Source organism: Sycon ciliatum, chromosome 8 (assembly GCF_964019385.1).
Source record: "Sycon ciliatum chromosome 8, ocSycCili1.1, whole genome shotgun sequence".
Taxonomy (NCBI): Eukaryota; Metazoa; Porifera; class Calcarea; order Leucosolenida; family Sycettidae; genus Sycon; species Sycon ciliatum.
Window position 1 is genome coordinate 6,790,127 of NC_088650.1, and position 17,001 is coordinate 6,807,127.

A 17,001-nucleotide genomic window follows, 5' to 3' on the forward strand; every position below is an offset into this window, starting at 1 on the left:
TGTTCTCGCTGCAGCGTTGTTGCTTGTCCGTCTGTTCTTGTGATGCTAGTTTCCAGCAGCTGTGAGATGAGGTGGGTGGGGGAGAGGGGTCGACACTGAGCCATATTTCAAACAGTGAATGTGGGATAAGCGAACAGTAGCGGCAAGACTGCAAGTAGGCACACCATGCGGATAACAGACGGCAACAAAAGCTGCAGCTTGCATTTTTATTTTTATATTTTATTTTTTACTGAATACCACAGTACCATCAGATGCTGCACAGCGGGGGCGGTGGCATATTGGATGGAAGTGGGGGCGGGGCAAAAGTAACTCCTCCGACCAAAGGTCTCGGAATCATCGTTACTCCTGTGCGCCGATACATAGGAGAAAAGAAACATGTGCATCCAAGAGGGAAGCACCGGCTTTGCAAACGATAATGGGGAGAATTTGAGATTGAGATAGGACAAAACAATAGTAAAAGCAGTGCACCGTAGGAAGATGGAGAGAACAGTTAACTGATAATCGGATTTTAAGGCTGAGCGAAAGGGATCAAAGAGGGGTAGAAGGGAGCTGGAGTGCGGTCAGTATAATTAGGCTGGTGTGTTGGCAGAGATCATAGCCTGTCTGTGGCCCACTCCCACTTGCTGCGCCGCAAGTGGTCGTTGACGTTTTTTCTTGAACGTGTGCATACCTCTGCGAGAAGGGGGAGACTGCAGAAGGGTAGGTGAGAGCTGATTCCACGTTGCGATGAGGGAGTGGGGAAATGAGCGGAGCGTGTTGTTTCGTGACTGAGGAGGAAGGATACTGGTGAGTTGCGATGGATGATGTGTTGCAGATCTGGTTTTCTCACGAGTAGACATGCGGCATTGCGGTGCGGCTGCTGATGGTGGCAGAATGGCCTTCACCATTTCCGGACCCTCCACAAAGTGCAGCTTGTACAGAAAGCAGAGCCCGGCTACGGTACGGCGAATGTCGAGGCTCGGGAGGTATGATCCATCTCCAATTATGTGCAGCCTGGGCACGGCGCTGGATGGCAGTGAGGCGGGCCAAGGTGGTGGGGGCTGCACTCATCCACACCAGCATGCCATACTCTAACACAGGGCGGACAAAGCCACGGTACACGATTGCCCGGTGCTTTGGGTCTAGCACAGCCGATGCCTTACAGAGGAAGCCGAGCCGCTGGGCTCCGCGTACTGCAAGCTGTCGGATATGGCTGCGGAATGCCAGCTGCCTGTCGAAGGTGACGCCAAGAAGCTTGAGCTCCTCTACTTCTGGCACGACTGCTCCTTGGAAGCGTATTGCGTTCGAGGGGGTTGGCGAGCGGTGGTGGCTGATGGTCCATGCCTGCGACTTTGTGGGCTCGAACTTGATCCTCCACCTGCTTCCCCATGCTGCCAGTGAGTCTACTGCCTGCTGGAGGATTGCTGTTTCTCAGTTCTGGCAGTCTGAGTCGGGTGGTGATGCACTTGTAGAGAGTTGTGTCGTCGGCGTATACAGCCAGCTTTGCCCCATCAGGCAGGTGGTCTTCTGCGTCGTTGACGTACAGAAGGAAGAGGGTGGGGCCGAGGATGCTGCCCTGCGGCACGCCAGATTGGATTCGGTGGGTCGGTGAAGACTGGCCACCTATGACGACACGGTAAATGGAACCAAGAGTACATAACCCCATGGGGTTATGTACTCTTGGTGGAACTAACAATAATTAGAGGATGAAAAAGTGGTAAATGGAACTTAAGGACATCTTTTGCAAAATATCCTGTTCCAGAAGGCTCCTGATTCCTGCCCCACCTTTCCTCGATTTGACATCTGATATTGTGGTAACCAAGGCAATACCGACGACTCCCGCGATCCCTGGATCTGGCCCTAGTATAGTACTGGGGTATGCTGCACCCTAATAAAATTCCTTCTACTCCCTACTAGTAGCTCCTGCTTCTACTACGGTCAGGATTTATGAACAGCCCTCGATCGCAGATACTCTCTTCCCCTTTTTTGGGTTTATTCCAGCTACGTAGATCTATATATGGAGTGATCCATACGCATTGCACCGGAGAAATAGGGGTTATGTACTGTTGCAGCTTGATGTCACAATGATGTGCCCGCAAACGAGGCCTTGCTAGTTGCTGGCGTGTCATTTATGACATTAATTAATTATTTTGTAGTTCGTATGACTCATGCGTACGTGGACCGTTGTTCCGAATATGTCACCCAACGACTTCTTTGGCTTTGAACACCTACCATGCATGCTGCATGCTGGGACCCACGGGGGCCCGGGGGCCGGGGCACGGGTACGGCTGAGCCAGGATAGTGGGTGGTACTCTTTCGTGTGGGTGTGTATGCATTTGTGGTGGTGGTGTTCGTGTGTTTGCGTGATATGGCACAGTCAGTTAGTGCGACTACAATGTAATACTCGACTATTCGACAAAGTGTTTCAAGGAGTTGGCTGGATTTGTTTGGAACTGCACCGCCATAGACGCGGCTTGTCGGATCCTCTCTAACCCACAGAGACAAGTAATGGCTCCATGAAGCATCATCGAGATGGGACGTCTAAAAGACTAAAAGAGGATATTTGAATTGTCTGCTTTGTAAACCAGTAAGTTTGCAAAAGTCTTCCTGTTCGTGCCAGCTGTGCTCATGTTCGAGAGTGATTACGGGAACATGTCGAAGGGAAGCATCCTCAACAACGCCAGGGATGCGCCACGACCGAGCATTCGGACCATGAAATCACAGCTCTATGGAGATTTCGAAGAGTGAGTCTTTCTACTCGTGGTGATGACTGTTGAGATTTATGAGAGCTCTGATAAGAAATTTGTCATCTCGAAGCCACTGAAAACTCAATCTCCGCTTTCCTGTCACTGCGTTTTGGCATTGCTTCTTTTCGAAGCGGACAAAAATACACGTGTAGGGCAATATGAACAAGACAACATAACTCAGAGCAATCGTACAGGACCCCACTGGTGTGATGTACTCTTGATATGAACTCGGCGGTGAGCCAATAAAACTTGTCATGATTTTTTATATAGATCAGAGGAAAAGACGAATATTTAAATTGGCATGAGTTATTACTAAAGCCTCGCTCGCATTCGACGGCGCAAGGAGTGCAGGCGTGTAGCCAGAGTGGATACCATGTACTAATCCGGCATCCATACGCGATTGGCCAGCACATGTCGAAATGCACCGTACTGCTACCGGTTCATGCACAGGTCTACAGGCACTGACTTCACGCGCGGAGTCTACTGTTGACTGAAGAGGAGTACGCAGGATGTACATGCAGACGTCTGGTCTGCACGTACATAGCATAGTCCTGTCCCCACAGGATTCCGCGGACGCGCATTTTTCCGCGTTATTGGCTTTCATCCCCGTTTTCCAGAAATTTTTGCATAAAATCCGCGTTATCCATAGGAATGTACAAGAAAATAGTACATGATGCTGAAAATGTACTACAAAGTCGTACCCACCCATGAGTTTGTACGACAAAGTTGTATGCTTGCATGAAACTGTACGCTAAAATTGTACCAAGGACAGATAACACGTGCATAATGACCGCATAATCCCGCATCCCGGTATTTGATGCACTTGACCTTTGGTCGGTGTACGAGATTCATGAACAGAGCGCCCCTACCTCCTCCACCCTTCGAGAAGGTCCAGGTGGGGAGGGTCGGATGGGCGAGTCCTACTTACCGCATTCAGTACTACAGTCAAATCTGCCGTTAGCGACCTCTGGTGTAGGCGACCATCTACCGTTAGCGACCGATTTTCCGTGCACCGACGGTTTCACATACAAACTGATCTGTCCAGAGCGACCATCTGCTGTGCGCGACCAGCGACCGCGATTTCATGCACGGTGGCTGCATTCAAATCTGCTGTAAGCGACCGCGACCCAGGTTCAGTAAGGTGCGAAACTGTACTTGCCAGTGCGCTGTCAACTGCAAAGTGTGAAAATGCGCTGTCTTGCAAGTGCGATCGACTGGCGCCTGGCCTAGCGCCTGTACCATGTGTACTGAGGCTGTGCTGTAGCTCTCAAGTCCAGGCAGTGTCGATCTACTGCCGTGTCGCATACGCGTACTATACGGGTATGGTCGTCGTTGAATATCCAATAAAATGATATTAAAAATCACATTATTCTCGTCGATTTGAGTACATGGAAGCATATACCTGGTATGCCGGATTTACCATACATCTGCCGTAAGAGACCATCTGCCGTAAGCGACCGCTTTTTCTTGCACCAAGGGGCGGTCGCTTACGACAGATTTGACTGTACATGAAAAAATACTCACCCTACAAAAACTGTTCATGCCTCTCCTACACCGACCAAAGGTCAAGAGCCAGGAGTCGTACAGACCCATCAAAACTCAGGGGTTGTGCGATCCCTTGTCAAGAGGGTGGTCACTGTTGCGTACATTTCCAACGGGGTCGAGCACCTGTCTGCAGTACAGTACTGCATCACAGAGCCATACGACGATGCAATCAATCACTTCCCTGACAAGAAGTCAGGGAGGGGCGGATGGAAAAGAGGGGGCGCTCTGGCGGGATTTTACGGTAGTAGTAGTAGTATTTGGGTGGTGTGTTATGATAGCATTTTTCTTCTGGTAACTCGGCACCACTAAAAGTAAATTATTCCTGAAGTGAAGGGAACTAACTCACGACGGCCGCTAACACGCGGTAAACCCTAGCGGCAGATGCAGCGCCTAACGGTGGGGGTGAGTGGATAAGTCTCACAACCACTGACACAAGTGCCGAGAAACCCCATTAGCCGCATCCATGTACCCCTTGTGCCTGGCCACAAGTTCCCAGTTGACTGTGGGTAGCAGCACGGCTGGAAAAACCCCTCCCAGGCAGGACTTGAACCAGGTACCTCTCGTACCTCAATCATGGTCTTTGACCAACCCACTGTGCCTGCCTGGGACTCAGCACCACTGGGGACTACTAAAGGGAGAATAGAAGCAAATTTACAATTGTAGGGGCTTCCAGAGCCCCTTTTCGATACCTATAATGACTTTGACCTACGGTTTTTATAGGGTTCCGCCAGCTGTTGACAAAGGAAAATCGTATCGATGAAAGAGTACGGGAGGTAAAAACCGTACACACTTCTGAAATGCGTAGCTTTTAGTAGTACACCGTACATTTTATGCAGAGTTCATTATCTGCGCCGTACTGTAATTAGCGACTTCAATCACGTGACCAAAAGGCAGAAATCCTTCGTCGCACGAATGTATGGTGCAAGCATGGTGTGCACGGAACAATTTTTCTCTCGACGTTCTACGCCTGCCTATGCGTTATTCATGTGCCCAGCGCCTTCGATTTTTACATGATGGGCAAGCGTACATGAATAGCTTTCCAACGGTGTGTCGCATGTCATGAGTCATCGATTTTTTTGATATATCGCTCCGTATTTTTAGTTTTCAAAGCCAACTTTCGGCATCTCAGCTACCTTGCCCGTCAATGACCGAGTCACCATCGTGTTCAGAGCCCTCGAATTAGTTTAGATAGGTTCATGGTAAGGTTCTCCGTAGCCGTTTTTAGCAGTTTGAAGAATTTGTGCGCAGCGGCTGAAGTCGGCTATGGAGAGCACTATTTGACGGGCTCTGCGTGACGGAGCGAGCAGACCTTGGGCTTCGGCTTGTAAATCCGCTAATGACGTTCTTCACCTCAAGATTCTGGAGGTGCTGGAGCAGGAGGTGATTATTTCAATCCATCAAAGTATGCAGAGCACGTCCCTTCCAACATGTACATGTACGCCAGTTTCTCCGTCACCCTCCAAGAACACCAAAAACCCGCATATCGCGCATACATTCACTGTGCATGCATGATATTCATGAGGTCCGGGAAACCCACTTTTGTGCCATTGCTCTGCATACAATTGCATACATGGCCTCCGACGATTGCACACCAACTTTGTGGCCTGATAACTCCGGTTTGGGACAAGATATACCCGTGAAATTTTCTGTGTGTGTTCTGCAGAGGTTTCTCTTTCCAGTCGTGTAATTTGTTGGCCCTAATTCCAATTTCAGAATTTTGGACTGAAGTCGCTACTATAATGCGTAGAGGAAGTTGTATGCACCTGTTAAGAGTATATTCAGCGGACTTTAAACTAATCCAAGGCCCGCGGTGCGTCATCAAAGAGTAGTAAAATTACGATTGAGTGGGCTTTAAACTCTGATAAGGCCCTTGCCGGGAAAGTCACTGATTGGTCGTCTCCTGGGCTACGAGACAGACCTCGTTCTAAATGAAATAATATTATAGAACGAGTGAAAGACCGAGGCGAAGCCGAGGTCTTTTACGAGGTCTATATTTCATAATATTGACCGATTATGAGAGCAATAATAGATTTATCACGACATAGCACACCTACACTGTTTTAGCTTTGTTTAGAACGAGGTCTGTCTCGTTGTCCAGGAAACGACCAATCAGCGACATTCCCGCCAAGGGCCTTATCAGAGTTTAAGCCCGCTCAATCGTAATTTTACTACTCTTGATGACGCGTCGAGGGCCTTGGATTAGTTTAAAGCCCGCTGAATATACCCTAAACTGGTGCGTACAACTCCCTGTATGCATAATAGTACGGTGCAGATAATGAACTCTGCACAAAATGTACGGTGTACTACTAAAAGCTACGCAATTCAGAAGTGTGTACGGTTTTTGCCTCCCGTATTCTTTCATCTGTACGAATTTTCTTTGTCAACAGCTTGCGGAAACCTATAAAAATCGAAGATCAAAGTCATTAGAGTTATCGACAAGCTCCACAAGCTACATGTATGAATAAGAATGAAGCTCGCAATAAGAGCCCAGCATTTCATTTGCTTCCATTCTACTTTTAGTAGTCCTAAGTGGTGCTGAGTTACCATAACTTACCAGAAGAAAATATTAGGGCTGAAACGATTATACCAATTACTCGGTAATCGATCGATAATTCCTTATCAATCGAGTAATCGTTACGTTATAGATTACTCGGTAGGGATTTTGAGTCCAAAAAGTACTGAAAACTCTTGTTTTTGTGAAGTTTGAATCAGTTTCCACTGTGAGTATGCAGTTACCTGGGACATGGTGCATATTCTGAGATTACATTGACTTCAAAACTGCCATGTTTCAGAGCTACCCTGTCACTAATGCAAATTTGTGGTATTATAATGGCTTAGATTTCGGAAACAGAGCAATGTTTGCACAAAATTCTGACACTATTTGCTAACGATTATAATCGATAAATCGATCGTTAAGCTCAAGAGTAATCGATAGGTGAAACTCCACGATCGTTTCAGCCCTAGAAAATATTCTTTCATACCACACCAAGTCTCTCTGCACACAAACCACAAAACTACCCAATATAGTGGTACACAAGCATAATGGAAGTGAGATAATGCATGTAACCTCGTTCTAAAATAGTGCATGGCAGGGAGGGTCGTATGGCTTGTTTGTGCCCTTCAGGGTAGCCCTCGGGCCTACGGCCCTCAGGCTAACCTGTCGGGCACTAACAAGCCATAAGGCCCTCCCTGCCATGCACTAACCTATAATTATGGGAAGAAAGGAATACTATTGTAATAGTACATAGTATGTACATATGCCGTTTACATTGGACATTACTTCTCTGTAAAGTTCACAAAGGCACACAATGAACACCTTGGCAAATTAATTCCGTTGTGACTCAGAGTTTCATGGCTGAACCAATCATCAGACAACGTTGTCTGATGATTGGTTCAGCCATGAAACTCTGAGTCACAACGGAATTAATTTGCCAAGGTGTTCATTGTGTGCCTTTGTGTACGCCGCTCTGCCTGAATCAGGCATTGAGCACTTTTGCAGAACCAAAGCATATTGCCTCTGTGTTCTCTGTAAAGTTCAGAAGTCTCAGTTGTCACTTGTAGTATGTTACTCTTTTCTTTCTTCTTTGGTGTACAAAGCTTCTTGTACGGGCAAAATTATTCTCATGCTTCGAAGTACATAAACCAATACAATTATGTCCTGAAAATACAAAAGATGACCCAAATGATAAAGTAATAGTGTTTGCGTTCCGGCTCTCCGCCTTCTCCATAGAAACACATGCCCATAATATCAAAAACGGGCAACACCAGCTTCTGCAACAACAACCTCAGCAGAGACAGGATCAGCAGGGAGGTGAGATGTGAATGTACTGCGAGCTCTGCGCAGGCACATGACACTGGCACGTAACAATGCAAAGCTCAAGCGGCAGCGCTAGAGGAGGTTGGCTATCACGTTGCTGTAGGGCTCGGCAGTCTTCTCAGCTAGCAGACTAGCAATTCTCTTGTAGAATGCAGTGGTGCATCTGCTCATACCCCCAGTGGTGGAAAGGACAGCTGGGATGAAGGAGGTATGTTCGATATTGCGCACCCGCTGCTCATATGCCCTCTTCTTCTCCCGCTCATGTTTGACATAGCAAGCGGCAATCGAGTTGGAGCGATTCAAGGACGCATGTTGCAACTTGGTGGGCTACCTGCTTCAGTGCCCTGGCGGTTAGGTCCCGGATCTCATTATGCCGGAGGGTTGGGAAGCCCCCCAGGGAACACGACAAGGCATGAACCACAGAGGATGCCTTCCTGCTTTGACAAGATGTCGGGAGTCGGGGAGGTAGCCAGTTGTACCGCAGACACACAGCGTCGCGAAACTCTCCTCTCGTGAGGTTGAAGCGGTGACAGCGAAGAGGTCTGCAGCTGAGCCAGCTGGAGGCTCCTTTGCTGGTCAACTGACGACGGAGGTGTCAGGCCAAGGCCGCCGTGGTGACATGGATCACTACTGCATGCAGGGGTAGGGGGAAATGGTGCCATTATGGGGGTTATGAAGTGTGTATGAACTATTGCATGCAGGGGTCGAGATCCAAATATGGAGTGGGTATAACAGGCGATCATTGCCCTCTCCGTGTCGTTAACCTGACGCCAGCCAAGGAGAGCAGGAACAAGGCAGTTGGTGACTGCATCATCGAGCGGCGTCAGCTGCTCAGCGAGGCCGGGCAGGCATGGTGCGGCAAAGGAAGGTCCACTTGCTCTGGAGGCCGCGGGTGAAGGCAGAGTATGCTGCCTGTGGCGGTGAGGTAGCTATCTCCCCCAGTCGTTTGACCTGTTGTGTCCAGGTGGCTATCTTCCCGTTCGCGTGCGCCGTGGTGAAGTCGGTGGATCCGCTCGCTGCACCCAGATACCGACATCCATTGCCTTGGTGTTGATGGTGACACCGGTGCCGTCAAAGATCTGGACTGCATCTGCATAGAATCCCGGTTTCACGCTGAGGACGGTTTTCTCGGCATTCGGGCAGTACCCATTGCTAGGTCCCTTTTCGACCAGGAGATCCCACCATTGGCGGAGTTTGACAAGCTTCCCACCCGCACCCGAGTCGTCCGCAAACCAGGATTGGGTAGCTCCGTCGACAGGCTTCAGACTTTTCCTTCTTTCATTTCTGATTTTTTCTATGTTGAGGAAAATGTTCTAAGTCCTCGGGCTAAGTGGTTGATATAAGCAAGAGTACATAACCCCCAGGGATTATGTACTCTTGATATAAGTGGTCAATATAAGCGGTCAATATATGCTGATACTTGACCTCTTAGAGATCACAAGTTTCTGTGGCGGTCAATAATAACAAGAGAGTGATAGAGTATATTATCGCTCTTCTGTATCACCTCCAGTGGAATAAACATGTGTTATCTGTATCAAGGACCTTAAATACATCTAGACTTGGCTGGCCAAAGATATCCTGTATCCATACAAGTAACTTCGATCATTGGTTTTGTAGAGCCCCATTCTCTAGGAGCTGTCTACATCTGCTTTGTTTCAATGTCCAGCATAAGCGAACGTATGGATCAAGCATAACTGCTTGGTTGACGCTGCCGCGGGAATGCGTATAATAATAATAATACAAGTACATGTATTGCCCGAGCTACGCCACTGAAGTGACAGTAACACATGACATTCTCACAGTGTTAATGGACAGAAACACAACAGTACTACAGTACAAATTGGGAAGCAACGGAAGAGCTGAATCTGTTAAACCTTTCGTACCGCGTATGAGGGGGCGCAAGCGTATAAAATGACTGCATTTCGAGTGTGAACTGGAGACGGCTTCAGGCGACAATGTACTGTAATTTCACAAATTTTCGGTGTACATGTACTTTTATTTTCGGTCGGTACTTTCGGTGCATCTGTTTCATACCTAAAATTTCAATACACCGAACAAACACTAACGCACATAAACCAATAGGGAACTGCTTCTCTGTACCTAAAATTTCTGTTCATCTAACTTGGCCTTTTGCCCTCATACTGAAAATATTGAGCACCGAAAATTTCTGAAATTAGAGTAACTGCAACTTAGCAAATTCCAGAATTGTTAACACTACTGTAAAAGCAGGAAGTTTCAGAAAGTTTCGGTGGTGTAATATTTTCAGTATTCTCCAAAATCGCCGGGTCGGCGGAGGGAAATTTTCGGTTAACCCGTTTTCCAGTTAAGTGTACTACCGGTAGTACTATACCGAAATGTTCGGGTCGCGTTTTATTTTCGGTGAAAATTTCGGCACCGAAGTTACCGAAAATAAAACACCGAAAATTTCGGTTTTTACAGTATGCTTCCCATAACTCCTCGAATGGTTCACAGGACTGAATTGAATTTTAGCAAAGTAGGATTTCGTGTTACTTGCTGTAAAAAAATGGAGAGGCGAAATGTATGTGACTAACTGTTTTCTTCTTTCCTGTGGCTATTGTTAGAATGGCAAAAGTCCAGGGCTACTTACTGTTTTGGTCTTCATGACAAACCGGTATCAGCTTAAGTTGAGGAGAAAGATGGGACAGAAGTCCCGAAAAGCAAGAAATTAGGGCTAAACATCGACTCGTCTTGGCCGTGCCTTGTGGCCCCTTTTTTGCAACGGCGTTTTCTGCTGGTAAACAAGGGTGCTGGATTATCAAATCTTGCCCTCCAATCCGACACAACCGTGTACATATCTGTGTCATACATCAAAATTCTGGGGTTTTTCGCTGTCAATCCAAGTACTTAATCTTTGTGGAATGCATATCTATACAGAGCATAGATATGATAGTTCTATTCTCAACTGAGTCTGTTACGTCATGTGTAGTATGCCCCCGATAAGTTACTTCATGCGCATCATGCAGCGACCAGACTGGCCTAGCTGTGCACCAGTACGGTATGCAATGTTCAACTGCTGGATTATGGAATCAAAATTACGTACAGCTCGAGCGATTCGTTGCAGAAAATCGCTGCTGGAGCCGGAATTCAAGCGCCGGATTAGAGCGTGGAAAACGAGCTGAAAACCCCCGGTTTGTCAGAAATCGCGCCGGCTTGCAAGGGTTCCGGAGAAACAAGTGCTGGGTCAGAGGGGAACAACTGTAAAGCCACGGCTTGCTTTCTTGGCCAGAAAAGTGAAGATTTCGAATTTGTATCCTCTCCATTGCTGGTTCTCCTTTTGATTCCCACTGTTTACTCACACTCTATCATAACCTGGCTGCCGGTATTCTCTATCAACTGTACTGTACTTGCAGGCCTCCTGTTCAGAAGACGCAAAACCAGCTGCACGAGTTTCTCCTACACAACCACTACTACCATCTGTTCTTCTTCGTCCTGCTCATAGTGGACGTGCTTGTGGTGCTGTCCGAGATCTTCTGGGATCTGGATGTGCTGGGTAAGCAGCATGTGTATAGTTTGGAGTGTGTAAGCTGAATTGCTGATACAGCCTTCTCGGAGATCAGTGGAACACAGTGTTGTGGATAGTTCCAGTTATACCATGGCTGTCTGGTCATACTAGTAACAGGTTTACTGTAACTGTGGTGTAGACAGACAGAGACAGACAGACAGACAGAGACAGACAGACAGACAGACAGAGACAGACAGACAGACAGACACAGACAGACAGACAGACAGACACAGACAGACAGAGACACAGACAGACAGACAGACAGACAGACAGACAGACAGACAGACAGACAGACAGACACAGACAGACACAAGCAGAGACACAGACAGACCGACCGACCGACAGCCAGACGGAGACACAGAGAGAGAGAGAGAGAGAGAGAGAATGTGTGAGCGTGTGTGTGATTTGGTGCGTCTGTAGCTTTCTCCACAAATCTCTGAATGTTTATTTTCTAATTTCTTGTTGATGTGGCAATGTTATGTCTGTAGGGAAGAACGAGTGTCTGATAAACGCAGACTGTCCGCGTCTGTGGCGAGCTCTCAACGGCACGAGTGTGGTTAACGACGGAGTAACATGCATGTACAACACATCGTTCAACCAGTGTATGTTTCTGAACGGTGCAAACCGCTGCGTGCCACGTGAGTACTCTGCGTGAATCGTGTTGTCGAAGTGTTGGGTAGAACTACAGGGGTGGGTGGTGACGTCGGATCCCTGCTTTCCCGGGTGCCATTATGTACAGTGTGTATGTGTGGGGGTGGGTGGTGCTTTCCGTCAAGACAAATTATTCCCCGCTGCATTGCACTCTAGGTCCGTGCTCACTTCATTGGACACTCGCGTCACTGCATCACTACATGTGCTCGCAACTTGAACAGTGCATGCAGGTTATGACCAAGCTGTTACAACAGAAACTGAAGCGTAGCTGGTATGCCTGAATGTAGCATGCCTGGTCACCTATTGCCCCCCCCCCCCCCCCCCCCCCGTCAGCAGGGTGAACACAGCGTACAGAAAACATTAGCAACAGCGCGCTCTCCTGTGTACTTTCCTACTAAATTATTTTATCCCCGAATAACCTGATTTTTGGTGGAGGACACAGGGGCATCGGAAGGTATTTTAGTGTGGTACAGTCAGCCATCTGAAGTACAATTTACTCGTGGGGGAGGGGTGGCGGAGCCGAAACTTGTGGAAATTTAGAGCCCAGATCAGTGTACTTTATTCATTCACAGGGTACTGTAAATATACAAAAATTCGGCGCTGCAAAATTTCGGCGGCGATTTATTTTCGGCGTGGGGTAGAGGGCATGGTATAGTGCGACAGATGCTGTGAAAAATTTCATCGGCGTTTTAATTTAGGCGTTTTGGGTCAGTGCCGAATATAGCCGAAATTAAATAGCTGCCGAAAATTTGTATATTTACAGTACCTGGGGCAAAAAGTGGTACGGTCAATACCGTAGTGACCGTACCGTGTCCGACGCCCCTGGGACACCACACAACAGCATTACATGGTTCACGACTCGCGTGACGCTCAGTCCGACTGAGTTTTCCGCATGCGCAGGAATGACACCACTATCGCCAAGTGTCAAGGCGCAGATGCAGCTTATAGAGCGGTGGGTGGTGAGCAGATCAAGCCCACCAGAAATGGGTCAAAGACTGAAAATCCCATTCGCTGCATCCGTGTTACCCGCGTGCCAGGCCACGAGTTCTCAATCAATCGTGAGTTCCCAGCAACACAACACACCAGCATCATAATGGGTATTTGATATCGCTTGCAACCGGACATGCACCGCCACCACCCTTGGCGAATGCGCGTTTTTCTTCTCGGGAAAGAATAGCAGTTCTTGATTCTTTCATGGCGTTCAGCCGACGCCATTGTCCTGTCTGTTCTCTCTCTACTGTGCGAACAGCGGGTACGGAGAGCGATCATAACCCTGAGCACGCTCTGCATACAGTTGGATTAATTATACTCATCATATTCGCCACTGAGGTAAGCAGTAGTGAACCATGCATTTACCTTTTTTCATAGTCCATATTCATTTTATGATCTGAAAAGATGAAAGCGTGTGCTTATCAGTGTGTTTGATTGGCCAGATCCGGAACAGGATCGTTTAGAACTGGGCATTTGATTGATCTCCACTGATTTCGGAATGTTCTGAACATGTTCTGGCCATCCCGATTCCCAAGGCTGGAGTAGCCAGAGGAAGTTGCAAAACCCAAGGAAAACCTGACAGCACTGCACAATGAGTTTATTTATTTTATTTTATTATTATTCGAAGGGAAGGGTGTGTTCAAGGGATTTTGTTCTATTTGGAACTGTAAATAATCTTCATCATTGTAGCTCGTGGTGGTATGTTTATGTGACTCGTGTCTCCACTATCATGAGTGAGTTATTTGCCTGTATTCGGTGCTTCTTCACCAGTCGTGCATGTATTCACCCTTGTTCAGTTCTCATTGTGAGAGGAGGGGGGGGGGGGCATATAAAGTGTAACGCCAACATTTCAATTATTGTAACATGGAAAAATGTGGGCACAAGTGATGCGATCGAGTCCACCGACTAAACCAGATTTTGAACAGTCATGCGCGCACAATCTGGCACGAAACTGACAAGGAGTACTGAGACTTTCATGCCGTGGAAAGTCTCAATACTCCTTGTCAGTGTTGTGCTAGATTGTGCGCGTCTGACTGTTCAGTTGGTGGACTCGATCGCATAACTTGTGCCCACATGTTTCCATGCTACAATTTTTCCCCAGTGGCTCACCATCTGATTTCAATTATTGAATACTATTTTGACAAAGCCCAGCCGCAATGCCCTCCAACCCTGCATAGCTGTGTACTTCCTAATTCTCTCCCCTTCTCGCGTGTGCATTTGTGCTTGTGCTTCAAGATTGTCTTCAAGATCTTTGCATTTGGCAGAGAATTTTTCGACATCCATCACCGCAAGTTGGAGGTGAGTCTGTCTTGAGCACTAGTGGAGAAGCCGAGTACATGTGCACGTCATGGCATGCCCTGCAGCCTCACATGCAATTTCCAGTCTTTCACGCACGCACACACACACACACACACACACACACACACACACACAGGCCATGTAAAAAGGACCTTGAGTTACCAAAGGGGAATGAAGTGAACTCCGTGCAGTTCCATGTCTTTAAAAGGCGAAAGGAGCAAGCCACTCGGCAAAATGCTCAATCGCTGCTTCCACCGCATCCAGTCACAATTGGTTCACTTGGCGTTTTAGGTAACCTTGGGCATCATCAGAAAGAATCGCAAAGAGCGGCCGCTTTGCTAAATACTCCATCGCAGCTCCGCCACATCAATCCCGACTGGTTCATTTAACATTTCGGCCAACATTGGACTTCATCCGAAACATCTAGTCCCGAAATCCCTCATGTAGGTATAACAGGCAATTGGCTTGCTCCTTTTTAGCTTCCAAAGTCAGAAAAAGGGCTTTAATAATTTAGGATGGCAATGAACAGAATCAGCTGAAGCGACATGTTACGGAGGTTTTATTGAAATGTAAAGTGGTGATGGACACAGAAATAACTGTGATGGAAATGTAATGTGAACGATGAAAATATAAACTATTTAACATGCATCGAACTAGCTTTCGCACAACGCTCATCAGGAAGCATCGTTGTACTAATTAAACAACACACACCACTTCACATTCTATCAGAGAAAGCGCGCAAAGACCGGCCTAGGCGTGGCAGGCCACGGAAGCACCCACTACCTGTGCTGCCTCAGCCTTCTCCGCCAGATCCAGTCCGGTTATCCGGCGCTGGTTTAACAGACTCCTTGGTGTCTGCAGCATCAGCGTTAGCAACAGCCGTGACGGTAGTCGATGGTGACTAGACAGTAAAGCCGACACCACAGTCCATCAACATCACAGATCGTGGCAAATCCAGGAAGGCTCTGCTTCCTCAACAAATGCCAGGCATACGCACCCTACCGGATCCACCACCTTCTGACCAAACCTTACCATCGTCAACATCGGAGCAGGCTACAACAACAACTTCTCAAAGACCAAGACGTTCAACACCTAATTACAGTATGAACTATGATACCGGAAAACAACAACGACAAAGGAGGAGATCCAGCGTGACGGCAACAGTGGACGTGATCGCCAACGTTGAGGACGACGACGGAAACGGCACTGACGGAGGAGATTCTAGCAGTGAGTTGAGTGAGGGAGAGAGCGTGGGTTTGGGTGAGTGTGGGCGTGTGTTTCGACCTCGTACGCCTTCTGTGTATAATCCTTTGGTATCTCGTCCTGGATGTTGCCAAGTGTATTCTGATTCATGTTTCTCCGTTTTGTGTCGTGGACGTCATGGTTATCAGTTACAGGTGAAGGTGTTGGAGGCTGTGTTCCAACGCATTCATAAGCCTGACCGTTGTGTTCAAAAGGAGACGAGAGTGTTATCTTTTTGAAATTGTTCAACCAGTAGAATGTTGTGTTTGTCTGGCCGTGTTGGGCCACCATGTTGTCACTAGTGTTGTTTCATACTTGAATTTTGTCCCCTTGGAGTGTTCGACGCACATGGTATTGTTCAGGAATACCTTGTGATACTTTTTTGGCATTGTTTAGGTGTTATAATATCACTATTGATCCTTTATAGTAATCTGTGTTTCAATTTGTTGTGTAATAATTAGTACAACGATGCTTCCTGATGAGTGTTGTGCGAAAGCTACTTGGTCCGTTTCATCGCAATTGTCGCTTATCTATCGCAACTAAGAACAGGAGTTTTTTTACGGCTCTGTAAAATTTCCAATACGCATAGTGAAGAAGCATGATACAGGAGTCCTGTCCGCCACAAGAAATAAATTCAGGGATGGAATCTGATGAAGCAAGTCGAAGAAAGGAAGCAAGGTTACAAAAAATGTACAAAAGAAAACAGCGACGGAGCGCCTTCTTGCACTCACGCTTTAATTTATCCGACTCTGGCTCTGTATCACTCGAGCTGATGCCACTTGAGCTGACATTCACTGGTGTGTATAGCTGCTGGCGTAGAGTATCTCTTGCTTTCTCCGCTTGGCGTATAGCACTAGCAGCGATGGGAAAGGAACAGTCGCGGCTGTCACTTTGGCAAGTGGAGGAACGTGGGCAGAGTGACCCGTCTGTCACTACAGTACTGTGTGTTCAACAATGTTTTTGAATCAGGCACACATCCCTCTCCAGAGAGCTATCATACGCTCTGCTGGATACGCTGACCACGACTCTTGTACTGCCGCTGCCAGGTCGGACAATGTCTTCTTTGCCACCATCTCGCCATCAGTTTGCAGGCTTGCAAAGAATACCAGGTCATTGCAGTTCAAACATTGCAGATCAAACATAACATTGCAGATCAAACAACTGAGCTGGCTGGCCTGGCCGTGACTGTCACGCTCTCCAGGTCAGGT

The 17,001-nt window shown here is 47.6% G+C and overlaps 1 protein-coding gene across 1 annotated transcript in view; it reads left to right on the plus strand.

Moving 5' to 3' along the window:
• The first annotated feature begins 2,330 nt into the window (after positions 1–2,330).
• LOC135822911 (voltage-gated hydrogen channel 1-like) overlaps positions 2,331–17,001 on the plus strand; it is a 20,213-nt gene continuing 5,542 nt past the window's right edge. The window contains exons 1-5 of the mRNA XM_065335748.1: positions 2,331–2,723; positions 11,460–11,599; positions 12,100–12,249; positions 13,512–13,591; positions 14,489–14,551. Coding sequence (XP_065191820.1) covers positions 2,608–2,723; positions 11,460–11,599; positions 12,100–12,249; positions 13,512–13,591; positions 14,489–14,551 — 549 coding nt within the window. The 5' untranslated portion in view covers positions 2,331–2,607. The remainder of the gene's footprint in view (positions 2,724–11,459; positions 11,600–12,099; positions 12,250–13,511; positions 13,592–14,488; positions 14,552–17,001) is intronic.